Source organism: Pezoporus flaviventris, unplaced genomic scaffold (genome assembly GCF_033815535.1).
Source record: "Pezoporus flaviventris isolate CSIRO_AGI_PZ_B2104156 unplaced genomic scaffold, CSIRO_AGI_Pfla_v1 ptg000001l, whole genome shotgun sequence".
NCBI classification, from domain to species: domain Eukaryota; kingdom Metazoa; phylum Chordata; class Aves; order Psittaciformes; family Psittacidae; genus Pezoporus; species Pezoporus flaviventris.
This window is the reverse complement of record NW_026892549.1, coordinates 21101504-21113842: the sequence shown is the minus strand read 5'-3', so window position 1 is coordinate 21113842 and position 12339 is coordinate 21101504. Positions and strand designations below refer to the sequence as shown.

Here is a 12339-nt window from a genome sequence, read left to right as displayed (position 1 = left end):
GGTGTACATTTTTGTTTGGAAGTAAATTAATTCTCTTTTCTGCTTTTCAGCCAGGATCTAGCCTGCATATTTTCAGTACCCTTCAGTACCACATCTTTCTTGTGTCTGAGCGCTCACAAACTCCCTTCACTTTAAAAATGAAGAGGAAATTTCCAGTGAACAGGCCTATTACTTTCTGAGAGGAAGCCTGAACCACAACGATGCTTTGATAATGCAATACGAATACATAGTTGGAAACATGGAAGAAGGAAGAGATAAAAAAGGGTTTTATCCCTCAGGTACTACTATGCAAGTGAAACTTGAATGATTAAGGTCAGCTCCGCAGCACCTCAGTTAGTGCTTGACTGAGTAAAGACAGTGTTGTTTTTTAAACTGAAACCCAAAGCAAGCAGTAAATGAGAACAAGATGCTATCAGACAGATCAATCTACTGTCAGCTTCTTTCATTACCAAGGGAGAGCCAAGGCCAACTTATTTATACTCTTCTCAAATTACCGTTTTGCCTGGACATTACTGCTACCCTAATATTCACAGCCAGATTTAACCAGTCCCAAAGTATCTTTAAGCAGACAACCAAGCAAACAGGAACCTCTATTTCTTCATTATCAGGGGAAACTGCTTCTAGGGTGTTATTAGACTGTGGAAAAAATAGATCCCAAGAGCAGATAACAATAAAGAAAATGCATTGCAGTTCCCCCAGTCTGCTGCCTCACTTTCAGACTACCCAAACCTCAGCAGGCAGACATCCAAGTGCATAATCAGCATCTGTAAGTTATATAAAAAGCTATTTCACATTAATATAGGTCAGAGCAAAAGGTGGTCAGCGTGTAAGGCAAACGGTATCTCTTCTCCAGCCTTCAGCCAGCACAGATCTTCACCATGCTGAACAGTAAGATCCTAAGAGCACAGATGACTATGCATAGTCACTATGCATGTGCACTAAGCAGGGTATATCACAGAATTGTAGAATAGTTAGGGTTGGAAAGGACCTTAAGATCATCTAGCTCCAACCCCCCTGCCATGGGCAGAGACACAGCCCACTAAACCATGTCACCCCAGGCTCTGTCCAACCTGGATTTGACCACTACCAAGGATGAAGCATTCACAACCTCCCCGGGGCAACCCATTCCAGTGCCTCACCACCCTAACAGGAAAGAATTTCTTCCCTACATCCAATCTAAACTTCCCCTCTGTAAGTTTGAACCCATTACCACTTGTCCTATCACTACAGTCCCTAATGAAGGGTCCCTTCCAGCATCCCTATAGGCCCCCTTCAGATACTGGAAGCCTGCTATGAGGTCTCCACAGAGCCTTCTCTTCTCCAGGCTGAACAGACCCAACTTCCTCAGCCTGTCTTCATATGGGAGGTGCTCCAGTCCCCTTGATCATCCTCATGGTCCTCCTCTGCACTTGTTCCAACAGTTCCATGTCCTTTTTATGTTGAGGACACCAGAACTGCACACAATACTCCAAGTGAGGTCGCACAAGAGCAGAGTAGAGGAGCGGGATCACCTCCTTTGACCTGCTGGTCATGCTCCTTTTCAGGCGCCCCAGGATACAGTTGGCTTACTGGGCTGCAAGCGCACACTGAAGCCAGCTCATGTTCATTTTCTCATCAGCCAAAACCCCCAAGTCCTTCTCTGCAGGGCTGCTCTGAATCTCTTCTCTCCCCAACCTGTTGCCGTGCCTGGAATTGCTCCAAACCAGGTGCAGGACCTTGCACTTGGCATGGTTAAACCTCATGAGGTTGGCATCAGCCCACCTCACAAGCGTGTCAAGGTCCCTCTGGATGGCATTCCTTCCCTCCAGCGGATCAACCGAACCACACAGCTTGGTGTCATCGGCAAACTTGCTGAGGGCGCACTCAATCCCACTGTCCATGTCAGTGACAAAGATGTTGAACAAGACCGGTCCCAACACCAATCCCTGAGGTACACCACTTGTTACTGGTCTCCAGCCGGACATTGAGCCATTGACCACAACTCCTTGTGTGCGGCCATCCATCCAGTTCTTTATCCACCGAGTGGTCCATCCATCAAATTGATGTCTCTCCAGTTTAGAGACAAGGATGTCCTGTGGGACAGTGTCGAACGCTTTACACACGTCCAGGTAGATGACGTCAACTGCTCTACCCCTGTCCATCAGTTCTGTAGCCCCATCATAGAAGGCCACCAAATTGGTCAGGCAGGATTTCCCCTTAGTGAAGCCATGCTGGCTGTCACCAAGCACCTTGTTGATTTTCATGTGCCTTAGCATGCCTTCCAGGAGAATCTGCTCCAAGATTTTGCCAGGCACAGAGGTGACACTGACTGGTCTGTAATTCCCTGGCTCATTCATTTTCTCCTTCTTGAAAATGGGGGTTATATTTCCCTTTTTCCAGTCATCGGGAACTTCACCTGACTGCCATGATTTCTCAAATATGATGGCCAGTGGCTTCACAACTTCATTCGCCAGCTCCTTCAGGACCCACGGATGGATTTCATCAGGTCCCATACACTTCTGCATGTTCAGATTTTTAAGATGGTCTCGAACCAGTTCCTCTCCCACAGTGGGCCAAAGGTCTTCATTCTCACAGTCCCTGCATCTGCCTTCCAAGACTTGGGTGGTCTGGTCAGAGCCTTTGCCAGTGAAGACCGAGGCAAAGAAGTCATTATGAACCTCAATCTTCTCCAAATCCAGGGTAGCCAGTTCTCCTGAGAGCTTCCGGGGGGGGGCTACGTTGTCCCAAGTGTGTCTTTTATTCGCTACGTACCTATAGAATCCCCTCCTGTTATCTTTAACATCCCTAGCCAAGTTTAATTCTAACTGAGCCTTAGCTTTCCTAACCTGGTCTCTAGCTTCCTGGACAACATCCCTGTACTCTTCCCAGGCCATCTGTCCTTGCTTCCACCTTTTATAAGCCTCTTTTTTCCTTCAAATTTTCCTCAGGGGCTCCTTATCCATCCAAGGAGGTCTCCTGGCCCTCCTGCTGCACTTCCTTCTAGTTGGGATACAACACTCCTGAGCTTCCAGGAGGTGATCCTTAAATATCAGCCAACAGTCTTGGGCACCCCTGCCCTCTAGGGCTATATCCCATGGAACCTTACTAAGCAGGTTCCTGAAGAGGCCACAGTCTGCTCTCTTGAAGTCCAGGGCAATGAGCTTGCTGCACGCTCTTCTCACTGTCCTGAGGATCTCGAATTCGACTATCTATCTCCTGATAACTGCAACCAAGGCTGCCCTGGAGTGTCACATTTCCAACCAGCCCTTCCCTGTTGGTCAAGCACAAGGTCAAGCATGGCACCTCTCCTTGTCGGCTCCTCTATTACTTGCAGAAGGAAACTGTCTTCCACACAATCAAGGAACCTCCTCGATTGCTTGTGGCGGGCTGTACCATCCCTCCAAAAGATATCAGGCTGGTTGAAGTCCTCCGTGAGGACAAGGGGCTGCGAGCATGAGGCTGTTCTTATCTGTCTATAGAGTGTTTCATCCACAGAGTCCTCTTGATCAAGCAGTCTGTAATAGATCCACACAATAATGTCTCCCATCACTGTTATCCCTTTAACCCTGACCCACAAACTCTCTGTTGACTGCTCACCTCTCCCCAGAGAGTTCCATACTCTCCAGCTTATCCCTAACATAAATAGCAACTCCATATCAAACACTGATTGTGGCTTTTCAATACCCCTGTGTGGTGACTGTCCATGACATCCAAATGTGCTGTAATTCAAGCCCTAGGTGCTGAAGGACAGAGGAACAGAAGCTAAGGGATCATCTTTGAACCTTTTTTACCCAATGTGATAGGAACCAACTGCGGAGTGCTCAGGAACAGAGGAACGATTAGCAAAAATAATGTGGGATTCAGCATTTCTTCCCTACAAACAAATCTTGCTTATATAAAGCCTAAGGGATGAGTGTGATAGTTTGACAAGATAAAATGACAAAAGTGAGCGCACAAACCAAAGGGAGAAACATTTGATATTCTGCAAAGAATATATGTACTTTCGGTTTGGTTGGGTTTTTTTTTTCTTTTTTTGAATCAAAAAAGGCAGAAGTTGGGTTTGTGACACAGGGAGGAGAAAACAAGTGTTTACAACATGTTTTGTAGTTTTATGCATCAAAACTAACTGCCAAAATACTAGCTGCCACTTACCTGTTTCAAGCAAAATCTTGCTCTGCTGCCTGGGTAACCAGAACACTTGTACACTGCTGACGACAGGGGCCCCAGGTATTTGATACCCTTAATGTCCTTACCTTTCCCTACTAAACGCAAAACAAGACAGAGAACTGTGTGTGTTCAGCCCACGCTGTGTTTATATAAAGCTTTAAATACTTTTTTTTTTTTTCAGCATCGAGGTTTTCTGTAAATCCTGACACTATATGTCAGGTACACCACTCAGCAATGAAGGGATCAGATGCTGACTTCCCTTTGGAAACACAAAAGCTTTATTTTCAGATGATACAGATGGAATGAAAATATTGCTAAAAGGTGGAATACCATTATGTGCCCATGGTGAAATGATGCAAAATTAAGTAACCTGAAGTTATCTGCATCAAGAAGTCGATATGTGCTGCTAGTTCTTGGGCCAGAGCTGTCTTTACTGTACTCCTCCATACCAGTAGGATTTACAGTGTGATTAATTTGGTCTCTGGTTTCCACAACAGGTTGGATGCTATGTGGCTCCTCTTACGCAAGCAGACAAAACTAGATCAGATCATGCCCAACGTTTTACCAACATGTATCATGACAGCACAAACATCCAGAACAGTTGTGTATCGCTGTAGGAAGGACCTAGGGTTCGAAAGGGGAACGGAGTAATGCTTTTTGAAAGAGGGGGAAACAATTGCTTGGTATGCAGGTAAAAAAAATCACAAGACTGCCTCCTTCCTTTAGAAATCTGGAGATGAGTCTGGAAGGAAAAGGTCAAAGGAGTTTCAAATGGGGTTAACTCGTGGGACTCTCATACAGGCATAAAGAAGCAGCAAGAAAACATGATTACAACCTGTTTGCTGGCTTACCAGTATATAAGAAGAGACAATACATTGTCTGTAAAAGTTAAAATAAGACCGCTAAAAAAAAACCACCCAACTTTCTGCCATTACAGAAAAAACACCGCAATGCTACTAAACAACAAAAGCTCAAAAGAGAATATGTCAAATATATTATTTAACTTAGACCCCACATGGAGGTAGTAACTAAAGGAATTTAGGTGAAACAGGAAACACTGACTAATATACAGACTTAATAGTCTATTATGCTCACCTTCCCATCATAGCGCTTCACTATAAACTGATCCAGGCCCAGGTCTGAAAAAGAAAAACCAAACATGCTCTTAGAGCGTAGAAGTGAGCACTTCTTGGGTTTTCTCTTCAAGTGAGGATTAGAAAGCAAAATGCATTTTCTGAATAACATCAGTAGAAAGTATAAGGACAAAAGGAAATCTTTTTGGCTGTGTGCATTTTTTATCTTGTATTTTGATAATGAAAGTCAACAAACTCATGGCATCAGAGAAGAAAGCCTTCTTCTGTCAGGGACAGTAAGAGCACAGCTCCTAGCACTTCTCAAGAGCCCAAAATCCCCATCCCAAAGCAGAAAATTTCTGCACTATTACTAGGGAAACATTTTGCCTGTGATGCCCCATGTAAATGCACGTTGATAAAACTCTTACTGTTTTTAATAATACCTTTTGAATTGCTCACAAATGGGAAAACAAAGAATTACTCCCACAATTAATTAGCATACTCCCAAATAAATCCAAAAATTTACACATATTTTAGTATAAAATTGCTAATAGATTTTGAAGGAGATAAGTTGTATTTACATTTGTAAGAAGGTGAGAGCTTTAGCTAGAAGGGCATTTTGGAGAAAAGCAGGAAAAGTCGTTATTTATACCAGTAAATCCAATCTTTCATACCATTACAAAATGTTTTTTTCTATCTTGAAGAGGAAAAAAAAAATCCCAGCATTTGCAGAGTTTAGGCAGAGAGCTCTCAATCTAACCCACAGAGCCCAGCAGGCTTTATGTACACTCATGAATGCACATATTAGCAAGATAACAAAAATATTCAGGAAGATTAATTATCTGAGCTTTCCAATCCAAAGTCAGGAAGATGCACCCTGAGAGGAGATTAAGCAGAGCTCAAACTGAGAACTTCCAGGCCGCCGGGAGAGCACGGGCCAATTTTTGGTTCTCTGAAGAATAAAACTGCTCAGCAGAGCTATGTCCCACGCATTTTCTGCCACTGTTTATGATAATTATCACATCCTCATTTCAATTTAAATTAGGAAACAAAAAAAAAGATGGAAATAACCCAATAAAACCTTTCCCATGCCTGCTGCATCTCCAGCTCATGAGAGAAGATAATAAATCCCGTCTATTGCAAAGGTTCATAATGGTTATGTATTGAAAGTTTAGTTACTAATCTCTCCAGGGTGACCTCCTCGACCTTTCTGAACCAAAGCAGCTAATATTCCTCTATCACCAATTCAAAGGTCAAGGCAATTGTCAAAGGGCTCTGTAGATTTGTGAATAATCAATCCAGAAAGCATCTTCTCAATATTTTGTGTGCCTGACAGACTGAAAATTGTACATTCAAATACATGTTCAGACTTAAATCATCATCTTCTGAATTTTGGCCTGCTCAAAGTTGTAGGTATAAATGCAGTACAGTAAGCATCGTCACATTTAGAGGCAAGACTCATTTGATAAATGTGCTGATTTTACCAGAGACATGTTATCTGGCCAGAGCTTGTCCCTGACCATCCATCTGGATGTTGACTGCTAAACTGAACTTAGCTTACACCCATGTGTCATAATAAAGTCATTTCTCAAGAACACCTCCTGTTCCAATGCCAGGAAATAGTGCTGTAAGACATATCCCGACTTTATACATGTACTCATGTAAAGCTAAGAAAGAACACATGGGCTAAAAATAGCAAGTGAAAGCATGTCTTAATGGCATCCTCTCACCCCTGCAGCTGGACACTACTATTGGGAAAGCAAACAGGTTTCACAGGAGACTCAAAATGAATTGATGCTCATGTAGATAAATAGCAAGAAAACATGAACTAAAAACTCCTTTCTTGCATGTACATATAAATGAAATATCACACATATTTCTAAATATAGATTATTTATATAACAAACTGAATAATATATACACAACTCTGTATGTATGTATAGAATAGTTACTAAAACCAGACAAACGACACCTAAAAATGCAGAATACCAGTACCTGTACTAAAGAGGCTAACATTGTAAACTTTGCGTTCTCCACAGCTGTAACATGAGATGAGAAAAATGGAAGGTGATGGGAGGGTATAATTGGAGGGGACTAAAAGGCACCAAAATAGTTAACAGCAGTAAATTACAATAATGATGGGGTCAGCAAAAGAACACACTGACTATATGAGGAGTTTTGAATACAGGGTAGTTTGCCTCCAGACTGGGGTTTGCTCCAGCCTCATTCACCTAAGCACAGAGATGTTGGTTTTCATGTATTTCCTTGATTGCTACGGCATGTAACAAAAAGACATGTTTTTGGAAAAACAAAGTGTCTGGGTAACCTGGTATTCCTGGAAGGAAAGAGTGACAGACCTTTACTTACACACAGCTTTCCTGTAACTGCATCCAAAGAGCTCCAAGGATTTCATTATTTGCTGAAGAAACTGCTTAAAACACCACAGCTGTTATAGAAATGTAGTAATCATTACCTATATCACGTCAACCTTGTTCGACACAATCACATCTGATGAGAAGGAAATATACAACGTTGGTTTACGCGTGTGTCTGAGATCGGGGAGAGACATTTATATGAAAATGTAGCACTAAATTGTCACTTATACTGCTGCCTTTTTTCATTTTACTGTATCAGCATGCCCTGGAAGACAGCCCTGGTGAATGGAGTTAAAACAAGGTGACAGAAGTGGTGTTTCCTAGGGCTCGGTGTTTCCTGGGGACGGTGTTGTTTAATATCTCTACTGATGACCTGGATGAGGTGATCAAGTCCACCCTCGGCAAATTCACAAATGACACCTAGCTTGGCAAGAACATTGATCTGTTGGAGGACAGGAAAGCTCTACAGAGGGATCTGAACACACTGGATCAATGGGCCAAAGACAACTGTGTGATCTTCAACAAAGCTCAATGCCAGGTTGTGCACTTGGGCCACAAGAATCCCATGGAAGGTGACAGGCTTGGGAAGAGCGGCTGGAAAGCTGCTTGGCAGAAAGGGACTGGGAGTGCTGACTGACAGTCGCCGAACATGACCCAGCTTGTGCCCAGGCAGCCAAGAAGGACAATGGCATGTCCTGGCCTGTATCAGCAATAGTGTGGCCAGCAGGGCCAGGGCAGTGATCATCACCCTGGGCTTGGCACTGGTGAGGCTGCACCTCCAATACCTCAGTTATGGCCCCCTCACTACAAGACAGACATGGAAGTGCTGGAGCAGGGCCAGAGAAGAACAACACTGATGAAGGGCCTGGAGCTCAAGTCCTATGAGAAGCAGCTGAGGGAACTGGAATGGTTCAGTCTGGAGTATGAGGCTCAGGGGAGACCTTAACACTCCCTAAAACTACTCCAAAGGAGGATGGAGCCAGGTGGGTGGTGGTGTCTTTCTTCTTTTTCAAATACAGGTTATGTTCTTTTTACAGATTTAGCTATGTGTTTTTCTGTGAGTCTTCACTCTTAAAAGTTGACAAAAGGAAAGCAAGAAGAGGGCCTGTTGCTTGATACCTGTGGTGTTGTTCTCTGTGTTACATAAAAAAAACAAAAGACTTTTCCTCTGAAACACTACAATAGGAATTCAGTGTTTGTGTAGGCTGGAGAACTAATGGAAACACTGCAGGAATTAGGACACTCACATCTGAACAAGGAAAGGAAAGAATGTTAGTTATTACTTACCCGTTCGTGAAAAGACAGTGTGCTAAGTTAAAGCTACTGCAGGATTGCCTGTGATACACTTGTAAAACAAATAGATACTGACTGTCCTATTGCTGACAAGCTGCAGGAACACAAGCTAATAGTCATGTTTAACAGTGAAAAAGAGCTTTTTCATCTTTCACTGAAAAGCAGGAGATGAAATACCACTCTCTCAGGAATGGATTAAAAGATCTCCTTCAAAGGAGATGGCAATGAAAACCAGAAGTCTTTCCAGGAGGACAGCTGGCTACTTCACAAAGCTTTCCTGGGATGGAAGGCAGCACAACGCACCACACGGCTACTCCAGATTGCGTAGTGACCACCCAGATCAGCTGCATTTTGGTGCTCATTTCTGCTTGAGCAAACTCAGAACTTTCACTATGACCTGCCCAGAATACGCCTTTTATTTACATCAACAACTGCACAACACCTCACGTTTTACTACACATCTGGATTACTGAAGCCCTTTTTGCTCCCCTAGCCAAGGGTTCTGCACCAGCCACTTTCAGTAGTGCCTATGGTGACCTGCAATGATTTCCTAACTTGCTCACCATAGCCAGCTTGCTTGTAATCTTTAAGTACCACTATGTATTACTCCTACAAATTCTGATACCACCTAAGGTGGTATTAGGAGACCAAAAGAAACAGCAGCACTGCGGTAGAGTACCTAAGCAAACAGCATCACTAGAGCTGTTATTTCAGATTAGACTGACACCATTTACGTACCAATACTAAGAATATAGGCCTCCACTCTTATTCATGTGATGGTATTTTCACAGCACTAAAATCAAAACTGTTTCAAAATAAGCCAAAATGACTTGCACTCACTACCTGCTACAATGGGGAAAAGAGGCTGTTCAACAGGAGAACCATGTTCTCTGAATTTACTTATTTTTCGTAGGCTAGGAAGGATATTTTAATGGAGAAGGAATTATTTATGTAAAGGAAAACAAAACACAAAATAACCTGCTGTTACTCTTCTTCAGCTCTAATAAAATCTGAAGTCAAATGCTTATTGTATTTCTGCTCATTAATGAATACATTCCACAGATTCACTCAAAACTACCCAATTACCGCACTTGATAAATAGCTAAACAATTACTAAGCTAATGTCATCTTGTTAAAAAAAAAAAAAAGGAAGAAAAACAGCAGCCATGAACAGCAGATTATAGATTGCAGTTTAAGAAATATTTTAACGAACAGGTTTCCAGAAAAAACGATTCTATTATGCCAAGAACACAGTTGAGATCAATTAGAAACCATCACGATTTCCTCTGGGATGCCAGCAGTTTTCCACTGACAGAAGAGCCTTTTCAACTCCTTCCAGTCTTGATATCCTTGTCAGATTTTTCACATTATTTGGGTAACATTCACTCATCATCTGCTTTTCCTTTCCAGTTGCTCAATATATAACATGGACTCTTTTTCTTGCGAGTAGATGAGTAAAAGGACTAATGACCAAGACTGAAGAACAGCCTGGTAACCATAACATGCAACATACTACGTTATGGGAGGAGAAAATGATGGACCCAGTTTTCCCCTCCAAAGCTGTAACCCACATTCTGATTTTTCTATGAGTATTCTCCCCTGAATTTAGAATGTAATCTGCAGGCAAACAATGAGCTGCCTGAGATTTCTCAAGGGGTAACACTCTCAGGTTTGCATTAAAGCCCAGAACTGTTCTATTCAAGGAACTACTTTGCTCACATCTGACCCCTCCTACAACAGGAAAGTCAGTCTCTATGAGATGTGCCTTCATGACACGTTGGTGTGGATGATCAGTTGTGTTATCTACACTAAAAGCTGTAGTAATTTGTTTCTTCTGATAACTATCACATAAGCATGCACATAAATGTACCTTTCGTTCCTCCTTGGCTAGGTTCCTGGGGGCTTGTGTCAGGCATTACAGGCTCAAAGATGATTCTTGCCTTGGAATGATGTATTTTCACAGAAAAAAAAAACCATACCTATTTACCCTCCTGGTTCAGGAGATAGCCATCAAGTTACCTCCCCCTCTCATTCACATTCTTTTCCTGAAGACCTCTCCAGCAGATGTATTTGGGAGAGAACACAGAAGTTCCCATCAACAAACCAAAGGCAAGTTCAGCATCTCTAGTTTCCTTCTGGGTCTAAGCATTTCAGCTGAACACTTTGTATAACTTTAGGGATCTGTACAAGCCTAGGGAATCTTCCCCCTCCCCTCCAGACCAGGTGAGTGCATGTCACAGCTCATGACAAGCTGGTTCTGCAAAAGATAAGATCCATATTTTACACATTTAACACAAAACAATAAATAATCACACAAGCACTGCAAACAGTCCAGAGACAGCTTGTGCTCAGCTGCTTATCCAGACATAAAACCCAAACCATTTCAAAACTGAGAATCAAGCTATGTGGTCTGAGCAAGCCACCAGACATCAGCTCTGTCCTTCACAGTTCCTCTCCTCTGACACCACCCTGTGCACAGAGGCACAGCTGCTGCTCCTGGCTGAGCTTCAACAACATGTCTGTGGTTTCTTAAAGGCACAAAAAAACACAACAACAACAACCCCCAAAACACACACACCTTCCAGGACATTTCCAAGAGTTCAGATATCTGAACTGCTGCAGTGCATGGTGGATCTTGAAAGGCATCTTTCATGTGGCAGGAGTGAGGTTAACACGGACATGAAAGAGCAAGACCGATTTGGGTGTAACCCGTCTTCGTTACAGTGTGCTGCAATAAGATATGAAGCATTTTTTACTTCTTTTAATTACTGGTACTGGCTGAGTATGCCACAGTTCCTTCTTAGCACAGGATGCTTCAAAATACTCACTTTCCCCAGGAAAACAATTAGTGCAGAACAGACCCAGAGAAAGCTGGGGATATGGAGGTAACTCAGAGGCTAGAAAAGACAGGAGGACTGCACAGGCCACCACCAAGTTAAGTCCAAGCACTTGAAAATGTTCATGCAGGCCAACAATTACCTAAGCCTACAGAGGATGTGCCAGCAATGACCTGCCACTATCAGGCAGTTACAGCTCTCCTGCCAAGTGTCATGGCTTCATGCATCTTTTTCAGCAGTCCACCCGTCTTCAAAGAGCTGAAACATTCACAACTAGGTTTTTACAAACCCTTACCCTTCCTACCAGAGACCGAAAGATAGTATTTTCAGCTGAGTTTGGGCAAGCAAACACCAGCAGGGATGGACTGAAGAAACCACCCCTGCTCATCCAACCTTGGAGAACAGCTCGCTCTCAGGTATGAGAGGAGGCGGCAATTAAAATATAACACAGGACTGCAGGGAGCAGATATCACTACCCACACTTCTGTTGGCACTTGAACTTTACAGACAGCATATAAAGACTTTTTTTTCAAAGCAGCTTCTAAGTTTAATGCCATTGTTTGTCTTATTCTGACAGACAGTTCCAAGCTCAGCAAGAATGTGTCACACCTTAAG

General features: G+C 42.9%; 1 protein-coding gene across 4 annotated transcripts in view; it reads right to left on the bottom strand.

Moving 5' to 3' along the window:
* Positions 1-12339, bottom strand: part of MICU1 (mitochondrial calcium uptake 1) — a 107298-nt gene that overhangs the window by 61078 nt on the left and 33881 nt on the right. For all 4 annotated transcript variants that reach the window (XM_061447302.1, XM_061447283.1, XM_061447311.1 and 1 more), the window contains one exon: positions 5242-5285. In XM_061447302.1, the coding sequence (XP_061303286.1) occupies positions 5242-5285 (44 nt within the window). The remainder of the gene's footprint in view (positions 1-5241; positions 5286-12339) is intronic.